Source organism: Parus major, chromosome 4A (assembly GCF_001522545.3).
Source record: "Parus major isolate Abel chromosome 4A, Parus_major1.1, whole genome shotgun sequence".
Lineage (NCBI taxonomy): Eukaryota > Metazoa > Chordata > Aves > Passeriformes > Paridae > Parus > Parus major.
In genome coordinates this window covers 9909006-9932961 of record NC_031772.1, presented here as the reverse complement: position 1 = coordinate 9932961, position 23956 = coordinate 9909006, and the positions used below count along the sequence as shown (strand labels likewise).

The following is a 23956-nucleotide window of genomic DNA, read 5'->3' as shown; positions in this document are numbered from 1 at the left end:
CCATATAAAATGAACTAGTAATCCACATTTTGCATCTAAAACCTAACCTAACTAGTCCCTATATCCAGCCCTAGACTAATTCAAGATCTTCATGTTAGATGTTTTTATATCCACTGCACAGTGACAGGATTTGCAAGACCAAGCCTTTGCTTCTGAGGAGCTCCCAGCATGGTGAGCACTTGTAACAGCCTCTGCCTCTTTCTTCTGGGAGGGCGGTGAATGTTGCAACATATTCTCATCAGGGATCTGTATCATACTCATGCACATGTATCTGGGATTAAAAACTCCCAAAGAATTATTAAAAGCATATAATGTCCATCACTGACAAGTTAAAATAAATACCTTTAATGGTGAGTTTTTGGCTTCAGGGAATTCCCTTTCATCAAGCCTCATCCAACGCTGTAGAAACTGTTGAACCATTGGGTTTTCATTATTAACAATCTGGAATCCAGTAATGTTGGCACCTCCATGCATTACTCTCTCCAGAACAATGTCTGCGAAACCCTGGGAGGACACACATAGAAAAAAAAAATCATTGTCATCCAAAGCCACTTTCCTCTGGCTCAGTTTTACCTGCTACAAGTGCAGCATAAAAGACACCACTTAATGTCCCTCTTGTTAGTGGAAAATGTTCAACCAGAGACAACTGCTATCACAATTAGGATTTTGATAGTGGCATAGAATAGAATTTAAAACATCTTGTTCTTTTCAATAGAAAACTTCCCTTTTGGGTTGTGGCAATGTGGTCAGTAATATTTGCCATTCAGAAAGAAAATAGCAGGGAAACTTGAAGTACCGTTTCCTCTTTTGTCCTAATCATGGTGAAAACTGGTCAAGGACCTCAAATCCCATTTGTATAGCAAAGAGAACACAGAGGTTCAGGGCTGGGGAAGAAAACCACTCAATCTCTTGCTAGGCAGTTCTCCATCACAGCATCATTCAGCATGTCATGTGCAAGCAGAATGGGATGATTCTCTCCCACTCTGTTGTTATTTATACCTGAGGCAGTAAATTGGAGTCTTTTTGATTAGTATGACTTGATTGCAGTCATGTTGATCTGAATGTCAATGGTTACACAAACTAAAAGTCAACCCAGAATAAGAACCTCTGTATTTCTATGCACGAGCTAATCAGTGAGATCATGACTGCTTCTTATAATGCAAAACGATGCATCTTAAAGTCATACAGTACTTATACTAAATAAGGATATGTAAAAATTTGTCTTTCCTGCTTTAATCACACCAAAACATGGATAACAGAGAATCTTTGAGTATTAGGATTGCCAACCAGAAAGTAAGAGTTTTGGAATAACTCACATTTTTCTACTCACAGTAGACATAGAACCTAAAAATGAGTATTCCTGCAAAACTAATTACAAGACAAGACTTTAGCTTAAGTAGATGGTGCTTCGAAAGCATCACAAACATCCTGAAAGTCAATCCTACTCTACAGAAGATGCTCTGATACAAACAGAAATGTATGGCCTCTTCCTGGTAGGTCAGCACATGCACAGGCACAACCCTACACTCTGAAATACAGAAGGAAAGCTAAACCGTCTTGGTGATTTACTTCATAGAATTATTCTAATTTGCAGCTTTTTACCACTTATACAGAAATATGCTACAATTATTTTTCCTGGCGTGTTTAAATTCAAAATATGTTATACAAGAAATCACAGTCATGAGTATCTCATTTATGAGGATAGAAATTACTGGAAAATATATAATTAAATTATTACTTTAAAATTAGTAGAGGAATCGACATTTTCTGACAAAAGAAACTGAGTAGAGATGACATACCAGTTATAGTATTTACTGAAGTAATTTCTCAAAATCCAAGTACTCATCCATGCATTTCCACTTCCTGATTAAAGCTTCCACAACCTGAACAGAATATTTTACCCTCTAAAATGTAGCTAAAATGTAAAATGTATACTTTCCGTGAAGAAGAATTCTTACCAGGTTAGCTAACATGTAGTGATAGCCTCTAGAATGTTTGCCGAGGACTACAACCTGTGTGGAGAAAAACATTACATATTATTCAGTTGTAAGATGACTCTTAACTAGTGGAAAAGAGACAGAGAATGAACATTTTGATAATCTTCCATGTTCAATCCATGGGCAGCATGAAAATTATAGATCTGTGTCATTACAGACAAGATGCAGTCATTTGTGTTTTTCAAACACATGGGCACAGTACAACAAAGAGTAACTCATGAGGTTGAGAAGACTCTGCTTGCAGAGATGACCTTACCTGGCAAATTCACTCTTGTGGTCACAGTGACCACCCTGCTGACCAGGTTAATTTTAGTTACCTGTTCAAGTATTTCTGCTCTGAAATGAGGTAACACTGTATCTACCCAATGTAAACTCCTGTTTACTTCATTCCTTGTTTGTGGAATGTAGGAGAGGTGCAGGAGACAGTCCAGCCACTCACTTTGTTTATTAACCTGTACCAGCACAGCAGGGCTGGGTAGGCTCCAAGTTGTCCAGGGAGTTCCCTACCTGGCCTGGCCAAGCCTTTTCATGTACAAATGTCTAAAGTTAAATTCCCAAAGTTATAAGCAGCGACCTTTATTGCCTTTTGACAGGTTTCAAAAGGCTTGAAAACTTGTTATTTCCAGTGCATCTAAACGGATACATCTGACCTTACAATGTTTTGTCAAAATTGCAACTAAATGTTATGTTGCGCATTCCACTAAGCAACATCTCCTGCCTCGCTGACCTCACATGGGCATCTCTCCGTACAAACAGTCATTAAGTGGAATTGCTAAGAGACAAAAGGGCAGCAGGATGAACTCAGCAGCTGGATTCTCTGATGGTAATGGGGAACAGTGGAGGCAGTACTGTCTGGCAAGCCTGAACTCTGCCATCCTGTGTGCTCCCTGCCACTCCAGGAATGCTGTACTTTTGCATAAGGAAGGAAAACACACACTTCCCATGTCTACACAGCTGGCAGCTGGCTCACCAGGAGAGCCACTTGTGCAAAACTGTGCCCTCTCCTTCAGATTATAATCTCACAAACATCCATCCAGTCCCATAGCCATCAAATGGAACAATATCCACCAGTAAGAATTTAATTTATAATTGTGGTGATTGCATGGATTCAGGACATAATCCATTCTACCCAGGCTTGCTGGGTTAAAAACAGCAAACAATGCTGGTAATACACACAAGTATTATCGTAGCATATGTCCCACAAGCAGCTTAAGCAAACAGATGATGCTTTTTGATGGAGAATCATCTGAGAATCTATACATAACCATACAAATGTACTCCATGATCACAGAAAAACATTCCAAATGCTGCACTTTAAAAGACAACATAACCACTTATATCTTCGTTAAAAACAGGCTACATTTGAGTCACTGGCTTTAGATATACTGCTGAGTCTGCTCAAGTTCTTGACTAAATTATTAAGTTCCCAATTGCCTCTTTGGGTAGTATTGTCCTTAATAGATACCATTTCTTTTAAATTCACATTTAATTCTGTAGGAATTTGTGTACTTCCAGCAGCCTGAAAATAAATTGTTCAGGTGCTCTTGAGAACTGTACGTACACTCTGTTGGTAGAAAGCATCTGCTTTCCTACATTCACATTTGTTTTCTGTGGAAATATGCAGGCTTCCTTCAGATCATCTGGTGTGCATGCTATTCGCATACTGAACTCCCCGTATGTTTCAATTTCACCTTAAAGGCAGGTTCACCTTAGAGGCAAAATAATTATTTAAAAACAACAATTGTGATTTTAACCTTAACAACAAATAAGAAAGCTTTTACATTTCTATTCAGAAATGTGTTTATTTAAGAGAAAAATATCACTACAGATGAAGCCAGAGTATGTAAGAAAAATATACATGGAACTATTAGAGGCATCAAGAGCAATACTGCAAACAGGAAATGTAGGACTCATTAGCATAGATCAGACTCAAGTTTTGTCTCATCTGTTGTCATGTCTTCAAAATGACTGTTTATTAAAGCTTTGAGAGGTCCAACGTACTACAGTAAAGCTTTAATTCATAAAGCATCTTTCAGAAGTGACCTGACAGCATTGCTATTCATACTATCAACCATGTTGGCTCATAACTATCAAACTGGATCTTAACAATGTGTTTAAAATTCACTACACACTACATAGCTGTCCTAAATCTTAACAAGTACAACTCTCCTCCTCCCTCACTTTCCACCCTATACCAACTGTCCTGCATGTTGAAGGGAGCTGCTGGATTAGCGAGCCCAGCAGAAACAATCACAGACATGTGTTACTTCCAGGGGAGCAAAGTGATGAATAAAGCTTTTCTATGAAGAAGGAAAACAGGAGTATAACAGTATAACAGGAGTATAACAAATAAATCTCATCAACTGCTGATATATTGTGAAGCTTATACAGAAAGTGGGATATTGAAGAGTGGTGGTGAACAGAAAGCCAGGATTACAGGGCAAGGATTTCACAGAGCTACATGTCGTTCATAAGTTTGACTTCTGAGACTTAATAGTGCTTTCACCTTGACTGAAAGAAAAGATTATAAGATTTTACACTGAACATAGGAGAAGAGAAAAAAATGGCTGGAAACCATTATGAATAATTCAGATTTCTGATCCCACATAATTCTTGCTTTGTAGATAAAAAGATCATAATGTAAGGTTTGATATAGAATCCAATAAAGTTTGTATTTTTAATTAACTCTTTGGATATTTCAAATTAATTAAGAGAACATCTAGAGGGAAAATAACTAAAATGTATCTGCTTTCAAAATAAAAGTGAAATCTGCTGGTCAGCACCAGGCTTACTTGAAGTACAGGCCTATATGCCAGATTGAGAAATTAAGTCAGCACTGGCAATTTTACTTTTCCTTTTGCCTGGGGAAGTTATTTTTTGAATGCTAACATAAAGACAATTTGGTTTCCACTGCATCTGTCATCATTATAATAAATAGGCAACTACAGATTCTTGCCTTAGTTTTTAGATTTTTCTTAAAGTTTTGGGAGACAGCACTAAAGACATTAACTGGGTAATATTAAGTTGGTATGAACCATTTTGGTATTTCTAGAGCAATAATGATAATTCTCTCACGAGGACACCCCTGTCTTTCCTACACTGGTGAGCTCAGAATTGTACATGGCACCTCAGATGCAGTCTCACCTCTGCAGAGTAAAAAGGAAGGGTCACCTCTGTCGCTCTGAAAACTCAGCTTGTGAGCTTGCTGACATGGTTTTCTAAGGACTTTCCCAGGACAGTAACTGTAAACATAGATATGTGTACATTCTTTCTGTTACACGTCTTGTGATGGGCATCTCTCATGGCCAGTGCAGTGAGGAAGTGTTGTCCTGACCATCCAATCCCTGGCCATGGTCACAAGCCTATAAATCCTGTGAGGAAAAATAAACTGCTCTTTTTCTTTACCACACCTCAAGCTGTGTCCACGTGATCTATTGATCTTCAGCGGTAACACGCCTCTAGTGACTGTGCTAATCCAATACAGCCCAGGATGCTGCTGGTCTTCTTTGCTGTGACAGCACAGCTGACTTGTGGTCAGCTTGACTGCCAGGACCCCAAGATCCTTCCCTGCAGAGCTGCTTTCCAGCCAGGAAGCCTCTATCCGGACTGTACTGGTGCATGGGATCATTCTTCTTCAGGCTTTGCACTTCCCTTTGTTGAACTTCATGAGGTTCCACTCTGCTCACTTCATTAGCCTGTCCAAACCTTATAGCACAACTACTTCGTGTATCACGCCTCTTAATTTGGTATCATCTACAAACTTGCTGAGACTGCACTCCATCCCACAACCTTCAGATCCCTCAGAGAGAGGTTAAACAGGATTAGCCCCAGTGCCCTCAGGGTACCCCAAATAACCTCCAGCTGGCCTCTGTGTTGATGATCACAACCCTCTAAGCCCAGCAGTTCAGTCATTTTTAAATCCACCTTCCTCCCTCTGTGGGCTTTAATTTTAAAAAGTCACTGAAAAATACAAGCTAAGAGGATATGCTTGCACTTTTACTGAGAAAAGGAGCTATCATAACTTTGGCAGCAATTAAAGTAAAGCTACCATTAATACCCATCCAATTAATACCTGTTAGGAGCATATCTTCCCCACACTTGAATCCACTGCCATCTAGTCAGTTTAGTCTGACCAGGTTGTCAGACTAAAGGATTTATCATCCTTTATTTACAAATGAAAGAAGAAAACAAACAAAAATAGATCACAATAGTACAGACTACCTAATCTACAGCTCAAAACCACAATATTTCATGAGTCTATTAGATCTTTCCATAAGATCATCCATACTGATGTTGACAGGCAGTATTGTTACAAAGAAGGTCTGAAAATTTTTACTGTGCTTTTTATACCTGACAAGTGGCAGAAATACTCCACTTTAACGGAATGACAGGCAGAGATCTGACCTGCTGCAATGTGTCTTTCCATTTTGACCATATCTGGGAACAATGAGGCACTGTTAACTGTAGAGCTCTTTTCTAGGTTTTAGTAAGACAGTAGTAAGAAAAATGAGATTTTCTGTAAGATCAGAGTTAAAAAGTATTCTGTTTTCTTTGCTGAGGTTATCTGTACATTAATTTGGGTTCCATTGTTGCAAAAAGCCCATACTTGAAAAAAGAATTTACTGTTTTTCAAGTATACATGCACATTACTGAGGACAGGAGAACTTAGCTACTTCAAGTTAGCAGTAATGTGCCTTTACACCTTGCTATAGAAATACAATTATGACACCTTTGCTTTCAAAGCAGTGAGCAGATGTCTGAAGTGATCACACAATTCTTTCTTTCCCACAGCAAACAAGCAAAACTAATAAATGGACTCAGGTATAAGAAAATTTTAACAGCATCACAGGATAGCTATCAGTGTTGATTGCAGTTCATGGGAACAGAGGGATATCAAGCATAGCAACAACTATATGGCAAGCCTAAATTGTTGTGGAGCACACTATCTTCTCACCTGGGCAGCAGGTCAGGTGTTTTCTAGCTTCTACCTCTATTGAAAGCATTTATGTTCTGAGGATGGACTTGAAGCTTATCTCAGATCTGAGCAGCTTGTACCTACATTGTATTGAATGACTGAAAAGTTGTGGCTGGTGATGCAGCAGACTATTGAACCAGTGGTACTGGCTAATTTGTCTTCAGGAGAAAATGAAAAATGGAGAGGAACAGAATATTAGGGTGACCATCCAATTAGTTTAATAGAAACTGAAGGCATGGCCCAAAAAAAGTTGTCAGTACATTAGCAAGATGTTTAACCTCTCTTGAGTGCCATCTGCAAGTACTGCAACTCAGCTCTGTTCCTACACCTCAGGAAAAGGAGGAACTTATGAAGCACTTCAGAGTCCTCTTCCTGGCTTCCTACCGACCCTTCCTGCAGGGGGGAGCTGCCTACAGGATCTGCAGCCATGGCACTGCAGTTCTCTGCTTCAGTGAACTACAAACAGCAATGCAGACACCTCCTAGAGCGTTACCATGTGAGCAATGGACAGCAGTACATAATCATTCCTCACTATGTTTGCTCTGCACAGGTCACCCCTTGTCACATAAATTTTCCAGATAGGAGTAGGAAAAACAGGAGGAGAACAGAAAATAAAACTTCTGTTGTGGGAACAGGACTTTCCTCATCTAACCAGATATTAATTTTTATATATATCAGATATATCAGATATCATAAAAATAAGATCCCTTGTAACCTTAGTAGCTCAATTTTACTAAAAGCTTGCAGAGCCCACTCACCTGTTTTCCAATTTTCACATAAACCTCTGAAGGAAGATCAAATTCCCTTTGAGGATTACTAACACTAGACAAGGTTCAATTTTCTCTCAGTAAATTTATAAAAAAAGGGATTTTTTTTGGTGTCATGATTTTGTCTCTTTCTATAACATTAACACCACCAGCGCCAATATATGAGGTTCCACAGGAACTACCATCTCATGGTCACAAAAGATACATCCCAGCTACTGGTAGTCTGTCACTGTCAAACAAATGATGCCTGTCCTGTCTTTAATTCTGCAGAGACAAAACCGTTTCCACATTCTGCAGAAGCTGCTTCCCTCATACAAAGGGTCAAAACCTTGTGATGGTAACTGTAGTGCAAACCCAGAGAAGGCGATTTATCTCTTCACTTGGTATTAATGGGACAGGAATCAAGCCGCCAGGGATAGTGATGCTGTAAAATATGCAGCAAACAATGATTTCATTTATATGAAGAATGAGTACTATATTAAATTTGAGTTAAATATTAAATGAAGACTGTGTTAAATATTAAGATGAAGATTCCACACACATATTATTTGTTGCAGATAAAAATAACTGAATATATATTTCAGATTAATTCATCCACCATTTCAAAGTCTTCATGCTCTTTAGAGAATGCCACAAATCCACACACAGTCCCGATTGATGTATTTTGTATTTTCGTGCAGTATATGGACCTAAGAATTTTACTTGCATGCTACTGCCACCTTATACATTTGTGACTACACTTTATAACCAAATCCTCGTTTATCTCTACAGCACAATATCAAGATCATCTTTTTGCGCATATAAAATATTCTTCAAACAGCTTTTGGCTGTTCTGCAACGAATCTCTCATGGGAGATTCTCTCCTAGAGAACCAGAATCTCCTAGGAGAAGAGGACAAAAATGTGCTTGGCAGAAGCAGGGAATTGATGCCTCTGAAGCACTTCATTAGTTTTAACCCCTCTGGCCCCCTTCTTGTGTCCCTCTGTCCCTTGCTTCTCTCCTTCATGATAGTCATACCATGAGTGAAATTCTGCTTTTAGGCCATCTCCAGATAGATGATGGTTGCACATGTTAGTCCTTGGAGGGTGACTAAATGCAACATCTTTGTTCTCCCTCCATATGGCTAAAACTTTTTTTCCCATACCTAATCTGACATTTACTGATTAAAGATTGTGTAAAGGAATACACATTTAATTTGTGCATAAGAGATTATATCAGAAATTATTTCAGAAAAAAAAGTACAAACTGCAACGTTGGTTCTGAGGGCATGATACCTTCTCCTAATTTCCTTCACTGTGCTGACAAAATTTTCTGTGCCCTGAAAAAAATTTCTTAAACCCATTTTTATTGATATGTCTTAGCAACATTGACAAGATTAACTAATCTGCTGGCCCAATTATTGTTAAAGAACATAATCAACTTCAAAACATCAAATCAGAGCACACAGAGATGAAGAGTTTTATCATCTCTGGTAACTGCCATTCATAATCACAATTATTTACTCTTTAAGCGGAATAAAATAAACTTTTCATCAAAATTTCCTCTTTGTTCAGACAGAGGAAACAAGTGTTATATCTCTCAGGACTGCATCTCTCTTCACAACTCAAATCCTTCAATACAAAATACATTAAAAAGAATCAAAACTTAAACTACTTTTCATCACTTGAAGCTAGTTCACTAAAAGCAAGATCAGATACAAAAGGCTGTTACAACTACAACAAAAATTCTTTGTACCATGTAGAAAGGATACTCAAAATTGCTGAGACCTTTCCCCCTTTTTTTGCCAAGATACCTTCAAGAAAAGATAGTTGTTCCCAGACAGCTTCCTTGAAGAGATGTGTCATAGAAATTTTTAATTAGTGATTTCTTTAGATTCTTAAGTATGGGTAGTAGGGGTAATGAACTAAAAATCCCTTTGTGTTCTGGAGGAGCTTTTGCAGCTGTATTTATGGGAAGCAAGTGACTTATTACATATGTTACTGTGCAGCAGTGGTTTTCACACATAGGTAATTTTAAGGAGATAATATTTAAATTGTCTATGCAGCTCTAGTATATTTTTTGAGAAATATCTTCCCTCAAGAAATGATAATGAAAAATGATTTAACATCCAAGGAAGTTCCAGTACTTTTTCAAGCCTCTGTAAAATCCTAAGTTATCCTAAAATTTAAATTTCAGATAAAATTTCCCATAGAGGCTTTAGATCTCAGAGAAATCACAGTAAAGTTCCTTTCCTAGCAACATTTGTACTTACATTTCCTTCAATCTACAGTGCAACCAGCTCCAATCCCATGTAACATGGTTCCACCACAGTACCATCCTCATTTCCAGCTTCCCATACCCTCTCTTTCCTTGCACTGTCTCCTTGCTCCTCAGCAGCTCTTGTAGACCTACAAGTCCATATCAGGTAAATCAAAACCACCCCTATCAAAGCTGACTTTTAGCTTAGAGTGCTTCCCTAAATTTCACACCACCTGAAGTCACTTTCACAAAGATTGCTAATAATAGTAGTATTACATTTATTCTTAGTTCTCCAAACCTTCTGCAGAAGCCAAAAGTGCTTCAGCACTTTCACACAATTTGATGGTGTATCCACATCACTAACAGGCAGCTCTTTTGTGCCTTTGGATCATGTCCTCAAACCCTATGACACAGGAGATACCCAACGTCCCTTTTAGCTTTCAATTCCATTAAACTGTACAACCAACACCCTTGAGAGCCCACCCTTGCAATCACAGACGCACATAAACAATGCTCATTTCTTCTTTTCATATCCCACAGCATAAACAAAACTTCCTCAGTCTTAGCTGCTCAAAATAAAAAAGGATCTACATCCATTGGGGGAAGAAAGGAAGAAATTAGGTAAACTGAGTCACACGGTTTTCATTTTAAAACGACACAAATTTCCCATTTTCTCCATAGTTCCCATCAGCATGTCAGTGCAAAATCTCAGTGTTATTCCCTGGAATTGGACAAGAGTCCTTGGAAAAAGAATTCTGCTTATATAAACTATTACTGCATGTCAGGATCACTTCAAACTATTATTTGGATATAACCCAGAAGTGTCGCAGTAATTCAGTCCCAGTGCTCGCATAAGAATTTTTTGGAAGGGGTTTTGTACTGCAGAGCACTGCCTCTAAGCAGACCAAAAATACTGAATAGTAGCCATTCTTTTTTCTTTTTTTTTTTTTTTTCTTTTTAAGCATTTCCTTTCCTTTTCAAATGCCCTACAATATTAAGAAAAAAAAGTCAGTGCAATCTCCTCTAGGAAAGACAAGGTTACTTTTTCTTATATTTTTTTTATTATAAATAGCATTTTACTGTGACTGGAATAGCACTCAGTTTGCTTTTTTCAATGCTTTCAAAGAGTCTGAAAGGTTTATTCTGCTTCATATAAGCAGCACTCTGCAATACGCCCATATAACTTGGTGCATAAAGCATGAACTGAAAAAGATTATGAAGAGCTAATTTATTTTCACTAGATTTGGGTTATGCAGCAGGGGTGACTATTTTACTCATATGAGGTAATAGAGCAATATTTTTCTTTTCTGATTCTTTACATGCATTTTCGCAGGATAGAAGATACTTAGGGTATTTTTAAGGGTCTATGCATATTGTTGATAATTTTATTTATTACACGTTTTGGAAGAAAGAACTTCCAGTAATATATACACTATTATACCTCCACATGCACGCCTATGGTGTGACACGAACAAATGTAGTTTAGTAACATGGGCTTTTTTTTAAGTCAGGGAACATTAGTTTTCTCTAAAATTATTATGCTGCTTTCCAGCTCACTGGTTGGATACTGTGGTGTAAGCTTGTATTTGAGTTGAGTTGATTGATAGGGCCTGATTATCTATATATTTAGTCCAGATTGCCCCTGATGTCTTAAATCTGCTCCCCAGAGGCAGGTGGAATTGCACAGTTAAGAGGGTGGGATAAGAGACAGGAATCCATATCAATGTATAATTACAGCAGTGAGAGACTGGACTGGGATGCTACTTTGCCATAATATGGCCTGATCCAAACCCATCTGGAGCCTGGAGCAAATGCATTACAGCTCTGGATCACACCTCTGGAGCTCACATTTGGGGACATGTCCCCACAAGACAGTAGCTATGAACTCTCAGAGTGTTCCAGACTGCACCACCAGCAGCTGGGCTCAAAAGGCCCGGGGGGTTGCCGCCCCATTCTGAAAATCTTGCTGTCTGAACTGCAGTGTTACTGTGCTCTATGAGATACATGTGGTCTATGAGGGGCTCTGAAAAGCCCCAGTGGTTCTCCTCCTCCCCTAAATATGTGGTTCATATCACACTGAAACCATTAACCCCAGCTTAGTGAGCTATGAAAAAAAGACACACGATCTTGTGCAGCTTTTCTTTTACTGAGTTGGGACTTCTTCCCTTGTAAATGAACTGATGAGACACCAGAACTATCGTGCTGTCTCTGGTGATGTACAACGCCTGCTTGCACAGTGGTACTGTGCTATTACTATTCATTTTGATAGTGTGTTTCCTTCCTCTCCCTGCAGTTGGTTCATCTGAATTGTTGCCAAGATGGTTGGTTGCCTTGGAAACTAATTAAGGAAAGGCTTTGGCTAGAAGCAGAGTTTAAAGCATTAAACTATTTGTGAGACAGATGCAGAAATTAAGGTAATGTCTGCTAAGATGAAAGGGCTTATACTTTATGTTTAAGAAGAAAGAACAACATTTAAATGCCAGGACTGAAACAAAGCAACTTAAACACAAACTGATTTTTAAAACTTGGAAGAGATGACTGAGTGAGTGGCTTCAAAATCAATCAGGAGCTTAGAAAAGGTGACAAAGATTCCCAATGCTATTAGAAATGGAGAGATGGAAAATAGGGAAAGACAAAAATTCAAGAGATCATGTGTAGAACAAATTATAGCCAGCCTTCCCTTTCCCTCAAATACTCTGTGTCTTTAAAACACTTTTTGTGGACATTGTTTTTGAAAAGTACCTGTAGAGCTAATGAAAGACCAAATCCTCTCTTCCAGTCCAGGTATGGCACGAGAAGCAACCATGAGTACAACTGCTCCCAAAGCTCACCAAATCCAACGGGGAAAGGTGAGGGCCATTGTCACTGTTGGACACGAAATGTGTCACACGGATGCGGTTCAAGGTGTGGTGAAAGAGAGAGAGTCCTTTATTTATTCTTTCAGTATTTATAGATTTTTCAACCATGACCAGGGATTGGATAGTTAGGTTAACACCTTCCCAACTGCACTGGCTGTGAGAGATGTCCATCAAAAGGCCTATCCTTTAATGGAATGTATAAACATCTATGTTTACAGTTACTTTCCTGGGAAAGTGGCTAGAACTTGTAGAAAAACAATATCAAAGGCCTGATTCTCAGGGCAACAGCCAATGGCCTTCAGAACCTCTGTACCTGAGACTTGTCAATGAGGGTAACAATTTGAGCAGCTCAGATAGTGTGGATGCAGGCTAAACAGTGAGTGGGACCCTCAGAGGGCTCAGGGCAAACACATGCACCATTTCTGTGCACTGAAAAGCTGCACAGAAAGATGAACTATGAAGAAAATTGAGCTTTCACAGCTACCTATTAACTGAATTTAAAAGCAAATACAATCTCTGTATGAGCACAGTGATATAAATATAATCTCCAGGATAATGGTTGACTCTTTACTTTCAACAGCCTAACAAAGATTTTGGTTCTCTGTACATTTAATGGCAATGCAGAGGTTGCCATGTAAATATGACTGTAACAGTATAACTGCATACTACAAATATTGTGGTAAGAAATATGCAAAGTATTAAAAGCAGATGCATGTGTGTGCATTGGTGTGTGCATTTATATCTCATAAATTATAATAAAACGAGTAACCGCTACAATCATAGAAAAATAAAAACTCTAATGGTGACTTCAGGTTCATAGGCTGCTGGCACAAGAAACAACAGCTGCTTGGCAGCAATCTTCTACATACAGCAGCTTCAACCTTTACAGTGAGATGTTTCTGGCATTAATTATTATTACTACTGATCAGATACATTAAAAACTGTGCTTTAATATCTTTTAAATACTTTTAAGCTTTGTGCGCCATTACTTCAATCATTCTGCAGGATGACTAATAATGCTCTGATAAATTCCTGTCATTTAGAACCTGGCTTGTTTTATGAAATCTGGATGATGGCTTTGGAGAGACACTCCTTTTTACAATATAGAAATTCTTTCCTCAGGTATGTGTGAAATGTGCGGTATGTGGGGTAATATATGTTACTCTCCCTGCTTTAGCAATTCATCTCCTGCCCTTTATGAGTTTCACAGCTGATAGGAGCAGGCCCTTTAAGGCAGATACAGCTGTCACTTCTGACTTATGCCCATTCTTACTCTTCTGCTGGCTATGTACTGAGGGTGCCTGACCTAAGTAATTCCCCTTTCCTCCCCATATGCCCATATGGACTTGGGAGCTGCTGAAACTCCCTGGGTGTGAAGGGAAAGAAATGACCTTTTATTCTGCTTTACATCCTGATTTCAACAATACTCATGGGTATCCAAGGAAAAAACGTCCTAAATTTTAAGTTTCTAGTTCATTGGAAATGTAAAAATGAACTGTACCAGTTTCAGAGTGAAGTTACACAACACTCTACAAAGCAGATACTCTCTAGGAGCCTCAGCTGAACCCCACTGCTCAACACAGCTGCAGACAAAGGATAAAATCAGCCTGTGACACAGCTGTGGCCCTGTGCCCTGGAGTAGGTGACGGGCACACTGCTCTTGAGGGCCTGCTCTGAGCAGTGCAGTACCTTCAGAGGACACAGCACTCCTGGGCTTCAAAAGCAAAGCAGAAGCTGAAGCTACTCATAGCTCTGCTTTAAGTGTTCCTCTGTATTTGTAGGCAATTGTATTTTAAATTGCTATGGAGAACACAGGCAAATCCCCACCAGACCATCTGTTTATAATGGACCACACATACCAGGAAGTTTACATGAGAGTGGTCTTGAATTTCTTCAGTTACATTTTGCCCTATTGCTATTTTTAATGACAGTTCCTCAACCCAATACTGCAGTTTGGTTATTCTTACGACACTCTAAATGTGAAAGCTGTTGTGCAGTGAGCTCATTCCTTTGAGATCAGAGCAGCTCTGCAGGGAGATGCAGCTGGAGCTGTACTGAAAAACCTGCACACCTCCATCCTAACCTCAGAATTTCAGACTCGAAGGCTGTCATAGCCAGTCTGCGCACAGGACAGAGTTCACCAATCAGATTACCCTCCTTTATCCTAGAGATGCTTCACTTTGTCTTTCACAGTCTGGCTGTCATAAAACTTTGAGGACTGCATTCTCTACTGTAGTATTACTTTTGCTTTGTGAGATGCCTTTACTTAATACAGACAGTGCCTTGAAGCCTAACCTTCATGACTAAGTTTGGAGATAGTGTCCTTTTGATAAAAGCATGCAGTCTCTTAAATAAACAGGTCTTTTGTAAAGTTTCACCATTTTGACCCTGAATGGAGTTTCTTCCTGCTCATTTGCCCTCAAAAGGTTTTCTTCTAAGTGGACACAAAGCCACTCTAGTCTGAGATACAGCTTATTTTCCTGGGAATAAGAAAAACATATTTCTGAACTCAAAAACATATCTCTAAATACATGATTGAACAGGCTAAGGCTTACTGTTAGCTCTCAGAAGAAAATGTTCTTCTGTTTATGGGAACAAAATTTTATATCTATCTGTGAAGAAATACAGAATATTTTAGCATCAAGGGACAAGAAGTGTGGGGAGCTTATGAATTTTGCATGATACAAGTGTTGCTATCTGCATGCCTGAGAGGCCAGTAGATGACTGAATTTGATATAGATCCACATGCTCAGTGGTTATAGAACTATAGGGCAAGTGAACAAACAGATGGCAACTTATGGAATAACTAGTAATTTCTCTGCTTCCCTCTATTCTACAGCTGAAGAGGTTTGGGCAGGGTATTCACCTCCAGGACAAAATATAAGGCCCATCACAAAATCTTCTGAATGGGGAATGAAAACAGATTAACCAGCAGTATGAAATTTGGCACAAAACAGGATATTCAGGCAGAGTAGGAGCTGAAATGCCCTCTTTCCCCAACCTTGAATTTATAGCCAGGAAAATCAGGTATCAGTCTGCCCTGAGAAGAGAAATACTTCATATGACACGTTACAGGTCTTGGAAATGTAGAGACATACGCATGTGCCATATGCATACAGAATACTCAAGGTCACTGATTCACATGTCTGTATATTGCTGGAAGAAGGTACAGAATATTCCAGAATGACCTGAAGTCTCAAAAGAAAATCCCCAGATGTGTAATTGCCTTTGGATGAGACTGTAGTTTTGGAAGAGATGTATACCCTGGTCTGAACTGGTTGAAAAAAGGATCAAAGGAAGAGAAGTGCACACAGTGACCAGCCCGATACAGGAAAAGAGGTCACTCTTACTGAATTCAAGCACTAACACAAAGCCATGATACATGGATCCTGGAGCAGAGCACTGACAAGCTTGCTGAATGCGCTGGCCAAGAGCCCAAAAGTCTGATAGCAAACTCAGTGCGTGTGTAGACTGTTTAGTGGTTTACAGTCTGTTTATTTCTGCTATGACTTTTCTTCTTGAATAAGTTCTATTTAAGCCTCTGAAATCCAGGGTCACTGGCAAATACTGCTGCTGACTCAGAGAATGAAAAAGTAGGTGCCACACAGTAACCATATAAACCCCCTCTCTGGAGGGAAGCATCACTCCCAGAAGCTGATGGGAGGGTTGACCTTTGGAGTTCTGCTCCTAGAAGGCCAAAAAAGTGAGAGGGATGGAGAGGCAGCTGAATTGAGGCAGCCTATATTAGCCCTCTGTGGGACACAGTTTGTCCATCAGTACTCTGACACAGCAGCTCAGACAGGTAGTGTCTTGACTTCCTTTTGTTCTCACTGGGAAAAACAAACCCATCTGCAAATGTGCATCAGCAAGTGACAACAGGCTCAGATGTTACTGCTTCTCAGCTGAGCAGCCTTCCTAGACTCCACACATAGCACTGAATTGACTTTTCAAACTGCAATAAAATGCTAGATTTGAAATATGCAAATTCAGACTTATCTCTCCCCTCAATAATATGCTATCAGCGAACATACTTGGCTAAAAAAAGGACAGCTCTTCATTTCCTTAAGCAAACTGGATGGATGGATTTAAATATGACACATGTTTGTGAAAAATTTTAACTAATTTATGAGAAGATAACAGGGTAAGCAGAGGAGATGGAAGGAAAAGTCTACAATGATTGTTCAGCTATTAACCTAGGGTCCATTCACCATTACTGACCTTCCCTGCAGAAATTTAAGTCATTGCTTTTCAGTAGCCAGTTAAAAAACCTCTGGAAATTGTTGACAGAAGATATTTTTAGCGTCAGGGGCACCAGCATGTACTGTAGGGTTTGGGGAATCCTGGAGGCCCCAGTAGAAAATTTTTATTTAACAATGCTATTCACATTGACAGAAGACCGAATAGTACATTTAATAAAATTTAAACTTCACTAGGGTTGAATTTAGAATAGTAGCAGAAGAAAAGAGTTGCCCTTTTTTTTGGTATATGCTTTGCTTGGTATTCAGTTTCCCTTTTAGGCACTGAAATAGTTTGACTTTTTTTTCTCTTGGACAATAGAACTAAAAATGAGAACAAATGTAAATGAAGTCAGATCAAACAAAAGGCCTGCTTCTCAGCTGAGAGTGGGCCCAAAGAGCTCTTTAAGCTTGGCTCAGGAGTGCTCTCCTGCAGCATTTTCAGAAGAGTGGGCTGTGGGTAGGTATGGTGTTTTGCATCTTTTCCAAGAACATGAGCAAATGAAAGGAAAAAAAAAGAAAAAAAAAGAAGTTTCTTACACTTTTCAGTATGAATTTCCCTAAAGAGAGCACTCAACATATTGCCTAAAAATACATCGTAAAATGCAATGCTGTGCATTAGCATCACAACCACACCAGTTGTCAGAGTTAGGGACCAGCATGGCTTGTGCCCTGTTCTCTTGAACACCTCTTTCCTTGCTCTGTAAGTAGCAGCTATAGCACCTGGCTGTCCCCACAGATAGACCCTCAGTGATACACCTCAAGGTTTGACAGGAACTGAATATTTTGAGAAGGAAGACAGTGAATATATTTTTAATGTTTCCCAGGGTTTATGGCAGTGAGGTCAGTTTGTTGGTAGTTTATAATTAAGAAATATTCTAATGCTTCATGAAATTCAAATGCTACTCTTCATCTATTCCATACTATGAACCCACAGTTAAATTTACAAAGTGGCAGCAATCAGAAGGTTCTTCTGTCTTAATGCATCTGAATTCTCTCATACCTCTGAATAACCAAGCAGCATGGATTTGGTGCCACACCAGCACCAGCTTTACTGTGAGCCCAGGCAGCAGGGAACTGCCCTGTGTCTGCTTCCCACAATTTGTATCTGTTACTACACCTCTTGAAGCACATTGCACAGCACAGCCAGTGACATAGGCATAATGAGAAGCACCCTGGGATGGCCACAGGGTATGGCCATTCCTCTGGGGTGAAGCAAACACTGGGAAAGCCAGGCAAGAGCAAAACAGTCACTCCAAATGCATCTTCTCCAACAAAGGTGCCTAGACCCCTTCACCCACAATTTAAACCTGTCAACAGCACTGGCTGTGCAGAGGGGAGGGCTTCATGTACCAAAATGTACAAATGAATTGTTTGGACTACCAGCTGAATTTTTCATTAGCAGGGTTTCCTTCTGGGAATTCTTTAAGGTGATTCTGTGATACTTCACTGGCTCTTTATTTCTTGTTTCATGTTCCACTTAAAAAACTGCACCTGTCTTGCAATCCTTACAAGCAGCCTTGATTCCAGTAATGTTACTCTGGCAGCTGAAGTTTTAGGTTCCTTACCTACTTAAAAATAATTCATTATTAACATTTGGGAAAAAATATCACAAAGACGTTTCCTGGTAGGTTACATCTAAGTGCTGCCACCAACTATGAACATCATTGTGACATTTTAATTTTACTAGGTAACTGGCCAGTTGTTGGGACATCTCAAAGGATACTTAATAACCTCTAGAAATAAGCACTTCTGGAAATATTAATGATATCTGTCACAGAGAGATCACAATTTCTGAAAAGCAGATACCTGTTCCAAAATGGTGTTGATTCTGTCTACTTCACAGTCAATTAAGTATCTTTTTTCTTGCCGTCTGTCCATCTCCTCTATAATTCTTCTGAACTCTTGAACATCTTTTATGCTTCCTACAGATCTGGCTGTCACTTGCCAGTTGTTCTGTACTGCAGCTTCCATAATTGCCTGAAGAATGGAAAATCCTGTGGGGGAAGAGACAATAAAACAATTTAAAAGCAGAACAAAAATAAAAACTATTTTGAATGTTTGACAAAGGGCTCACAAAAACTTGCATCATCTAAAGAGACACAGACTCACTGAGAGCCCGCAAGTGCTTCACTGCTTGAGAAAGCAACAGCGTAGGGACCAGCTTCTTCTTTCAGCTATGCCATTGGCAAAGTCACTGACTTCAGCAGGACGTCTTGGCGGTATATTACTGCAAGGCATATCAGAATCTGTCCAATATACCATATTACAATCCTCTCAGGGATGTTTATGGTCATGCTGGGGTCTACGCCAGCTGAGAATAGGAGCATGCAGCCATTCCTTGGGCAGAAGTCCATCAGCCTGAGGAGAGGGACAAAAGGGGTGATTTGCCTGTGCAGACTGCAGCAATGGGTCATTAACTGGCAGGGATCCAAGCACTGCACAAGAATGTCAATTAAGTCATTGTACTGGTCATTGGAGCCACAACCACAAGAGAGTACTTTACTGATACTTTGATTTCAAAAAATGTTTTTAAATATGGAGTCTAGCAGCATTAACCACACTTTCTATATGTTCATTAAGGTAAAACCAACTCATTTAGCATCCTCAACATAGGAGAGAAGCCGCACAGAACAACGAAGGACTACACAATGGGAAATACAGAGGCAAGCAGCATTTCAATTTCTCATGAACAGCTGTACCTCAGCAAAAGGCTAAGTCAAATCCCTAAGAGAAAAGTGGTTGAACTAAAGACAGAATCTCTGTCAAGTCATGCTTATGTAGGAATTATCAGATATTGAATTGCATCCCTTTATTTTAGTATGTAGCTGGGAACCTGTTTTAATTCAGGAAATTTAATTTTTTGGATAGCTTGAATTGTTTCAATTCTGGGCAGATGCCAATCAAAGACAGAGGTCATCTACTTCAAGCACACCTAGTGGCTTTCAGTAGAGTTTTATTGTACTGAAGCATATCCATGTGAGTGCTGTTTCTGTCCAGATAATTTATTTAGTCATACTAATTATTTAGTCATACTATGGATTTCTTATCCACAGCCAGATTCGAAAAGCTTACACACAACCACATAAACATACAGGATCAACAACCAATTAACCATGCTCTGTGATAACCAGTTCTCTGAAACTGAAAGGAGTTTGAGCTACAGAGGAACAACATGTTCACTGCTGCAAATTACACCAACAGCTATTCTGAACTCAGACATCCTTGTAGAGGTACAACATTAACAAAGAACTTGTGCTGCAGCCTGATCATCCACAGTCTGCTGTAAATCTGTAGTGGCTGTCTGAAGCCAGAGGAGCTGCACCATTACCTCATTACAGGCACAAACAAGGGAAGAATGATTTTCTGGATTACAATTAGATTATCATAATTTACCGCGTGACTTCCTTAGGTCTCACTCAAATGCCCTCACTTTCCCTGTGCAGCCTCCTTGGTTCTCAATGCTTTTCTTTGTATGAATGCACTTTACTATCCCATGAAAGGTGGTGACAATTAATATGTACAATGGTTGAGAATTCTTTCTGGCATCTTCTTTCCTCTGAGACTACTGAAAGAGAGGCATTTACATATGTATAATACAATGAACTCAGTTTTCCTTAACATCATATTTTACAAAAATGGTTGTGATGTCTGTGACAGCATTGTGATTGCATTACATGTAGCAGGAAGATCTAAGCCTAAGATACTTTGTTGGCTGCAAACGAGGAATTTTTATGTGGAAACATAAATACCACTAATGTGGATTTACAAATGCTTTGTGTACAAAGATGTGCTTTTGAAAAGACTTGTTTCCACTCAGTAATAAAATATTTACACCTTTGTTTCATCATTCATATAACATCTAAGTATGAACCTTTAGCTTGCTGTAAACAACAAGTCCATAAGTCCAGGATTTTTTACTTCAGATTGAACAAATTAGTTCAAAATATTATGAAAAACTTCAAATGTATCTGTAGCTGTGTTTTTTGCTAATGACACATACAAAGCTTGCAAACTATCTCAAGGAAAGAAGGAAAATGAATATGCTGGAGTGAAGATGCCATTGGTTGACAGGCATGCTCCCAGTTTCAGCTAACACTGAGTCAGAATTTGCTTTGTCAAATCTTGAACATCTCAGAAGAAAGTTGGGGAAATTTCCTAATTTTGTGCAATTGCATGTTTGTGTGGGTGTGAGAATATGTGTATTTTTGTATGCATGTGCATTAGTCAATGGTTACCATTTCAAGAAAGAGAAGAGCAAGATTACTCAGCAGCCTTTCTCCTATGCATGAAGATACAATTACAATAAACCAAGACCAAAAAGTATCAGAGCTTTGTCATTTCTGTCTTCTCTGACTCCTGTTTCTCCTTATCACATAAAATCTTTACAATCACAGCCTCCTCTACCCTTTCAAGTTCTTGAAATCCTTCCTATGGGCACCATCTGTGCTGTGCCAGCTCCTCTCTCTTGGGCCCTCTCCCATTCTTGCTTTGAGAAGAACCATTTCCCCCAGCTGTTAGACTTGTTGGACACCAGTCCTTTGATGACCTTTACAGAGCCCATTCTCCTGGTTTACTAAAGCTTTGTTCAAACCTCCTGCTCCCAGGAAGGCAGCACCTGCATCCTCTCCCCACGTCTCATGCCTTCAGCGCCGTTTACTGCATTTTACATTGTTACCCATTGCATGGTATTTCTGTAAACAACATTCCAGGCTCCAGCTGTACTTCACCATTAAAGAGCTGTTACATAAGCAGAATCATTGTTTAACTAAAAGGACAGTTTTATCTTGAAATGTGAACTTTTCTTTCTCTTTAGCATAACAATGCAAGCTTGTGCCATTTTGGGAGTACTGGCTGGGTAATGGACAGGGAAATAATTTCCTGTGTTGTGGGCACTGTCAGTGACCAGGCCTGCACATGGCGCTTTTCCACATCCTGCCCTCAGGACACACACCTATGAAAGCTCCTCAAGAAATGCTCACCCCTGAGCACCCTGGAGGTGCAGAACTCCTACAGGTACCTCTCATCTTGTTTCCCCTAAAGGATAAGGCAACAGCCAGCCATGGCAACTATCTCTGGTCCAAAGTCTTTGTCTGGTGTACATCACATTCACTCCAAAAGAATAAAGAATTGATAATTCACCACAGGTCTGTAGAGAAGTTCAGGAAGGGCTTTCATCAATAGTGTTGCCAGTTCATACTACATCCATCAAGACAGACAAAAAATATTAGTTAAGGCAAGAAAAACTGTCAGCTTCCTAGAAGATGATAGCAATGAGATTGTCTTGAAATCCTGAAATTTTATCATCACTAAATTTCAGTGGCTGCTCATTCTGTAGTCATTACCACCAATAGAGAGCACAAGAAAAAATTATTTAGACCCCAGTCTGATCTTTCAACCTTTTTTTAGTCATACTTTGTATGTGTAAAAGTAGTTGTACAAAAGGCAAGCATTTTTCTGGAAGTACTGTTTCTGTGGTTAGTTCATCCGAAGGCACCACATCCCTTCTCTGCACTGTTATTAACAAGTTGGCACTACATATTTAAAAATAGTCTGGTCACATGATGGCTGTGGCCATACTTGCAACATCATCTAACACACAGGTTTCTCCTGTCATCTTTGAGTGCAATCTCACAAGTCAATCTGATTTGCAGTGCTAAAGGCTAAGAAGATCCTGGCCTCAACATTCAAATATGCCATTATCTGGCTTATTCTTCAAATACTGATGAATTCAAAGAGCTAGCATTCATTTAAATAGCCTGCAAAATGATTGGGCTGAAGGTAAATACATTAATAGAACTAGAACAAAAAGTGCTCAGCTTGCCTCTCAGTGAGCTGAAGCAAGTATTTTGAGTTTTGCGGACTGGAGCTTGCAAAGAAAGAAAACATTCAATATAAATTTCTTGTAAAGCAGCAAAAATCTTATTCTTTGCAATGCTATCTTTGTATTTTAAGCAATGCAGACAGAATTACATTCTGGTCAGTCCTCCCTGAAGCTGGACTAAGAAACAAATTCAGCCAGTATCTTCCTACCTCTGCCAGGGAAGTAAAGTCTGTGCCTCAGTCTTTCCGATCATTTGATACTCTTACACTGACTCTACTCACACAAATGAAGAGGACATTTCACTCTTTTGCATCTCTAAAAGCTCACAGAACTTCTCTGACATCCACATAGGCAAAATTCATGTCAGCAGTTTGCTCAGCCATATAAAATTCTATGTGCTACATCACTGAACTTACTCTTGTTTAAGTAACAGCAATCATTAATGTGACATGACTAAACGATCACACTGGAACATCTGTAGTATCACATGAGTCCTTGCAGTTGGCAGCAAAGTACTAACTGAAAAATGTTACCACTTATGTAAATCTCTTTTCCTGAATGCTCTTGCTAAGACCTTGGACCTTTAACTTCCTACAGAAAAGAGCACTTGCTCCTTCTTTTGCCTTGCTGAGTATCAACAATCTATGAGGGATGTATTTTCCTGACATGCAGCACACTCGTGCCACCTGAATGAACATAGACTCTGATCTAGATACTTGTGTTTTGAACTATGTATCTGGGACATGATACAGAGATCTACACTTGTGGCCCATGACTGAACTTCAGGGATTTGAGTGTTGAGCTGTGTTTGTCAAGGGCACAATGAACTCACCAAAAAGGAGATCATCCAGGCAAGTGATTCCCCATTACAAGTACAATTTCTATGACGCCAGCGTACACTTCAAGTGTACCAGAGGTCAGTAAGTTGAGATGTACTTGGATATTCTGTGTGTTTGGCATTGAACCTAACACTAATTTGAAAGCAAACAGATCAACATATTAGGCATGAGTGAAAAAACAACTAGCCAACCCCCAAATTCCCCGTCATCCAAAATCCCAATA

The 23956-nt window shown here is 39.3% G+C and overlaps 1 protein-coding gene across 8 annotated transcripts in view; it reads right to left on the bottom strand.

Annotated features, from left to right (window-relative positions):
- Positions 1-23956, bottom strand: part of GRIA3 (glutamate ionotropic receptor AMPA type subunit 3) — a 144500-nt gene that overhangs the window by 60909 nt on the left and 59635 nt on the right. For all 8 annotated transcript variants that reach the window (XR_001521400.2, XM_015626434.3, XM_015626432.2 and 5 more), the window contains exons 4-6: positions 18880-19067; positions 1959-2012; positions 343-504 (exon numbers count right to left, since the gene is read on the bottom strand). Coding sequence is in view for 7 of the 8 variants with exons in the window: in XM_015626434.3 (XP_015481920.1) it covers positions 343-504; positions 1959-2012; positions 18880-19067 (404 nt within the window). In the remaining variant the exon portion in view is untranslated. The remainder of the gene's footprint in view (positions 1-342; positions 505-1958; positions 2013-18879; positions 19068-23956) is intronic.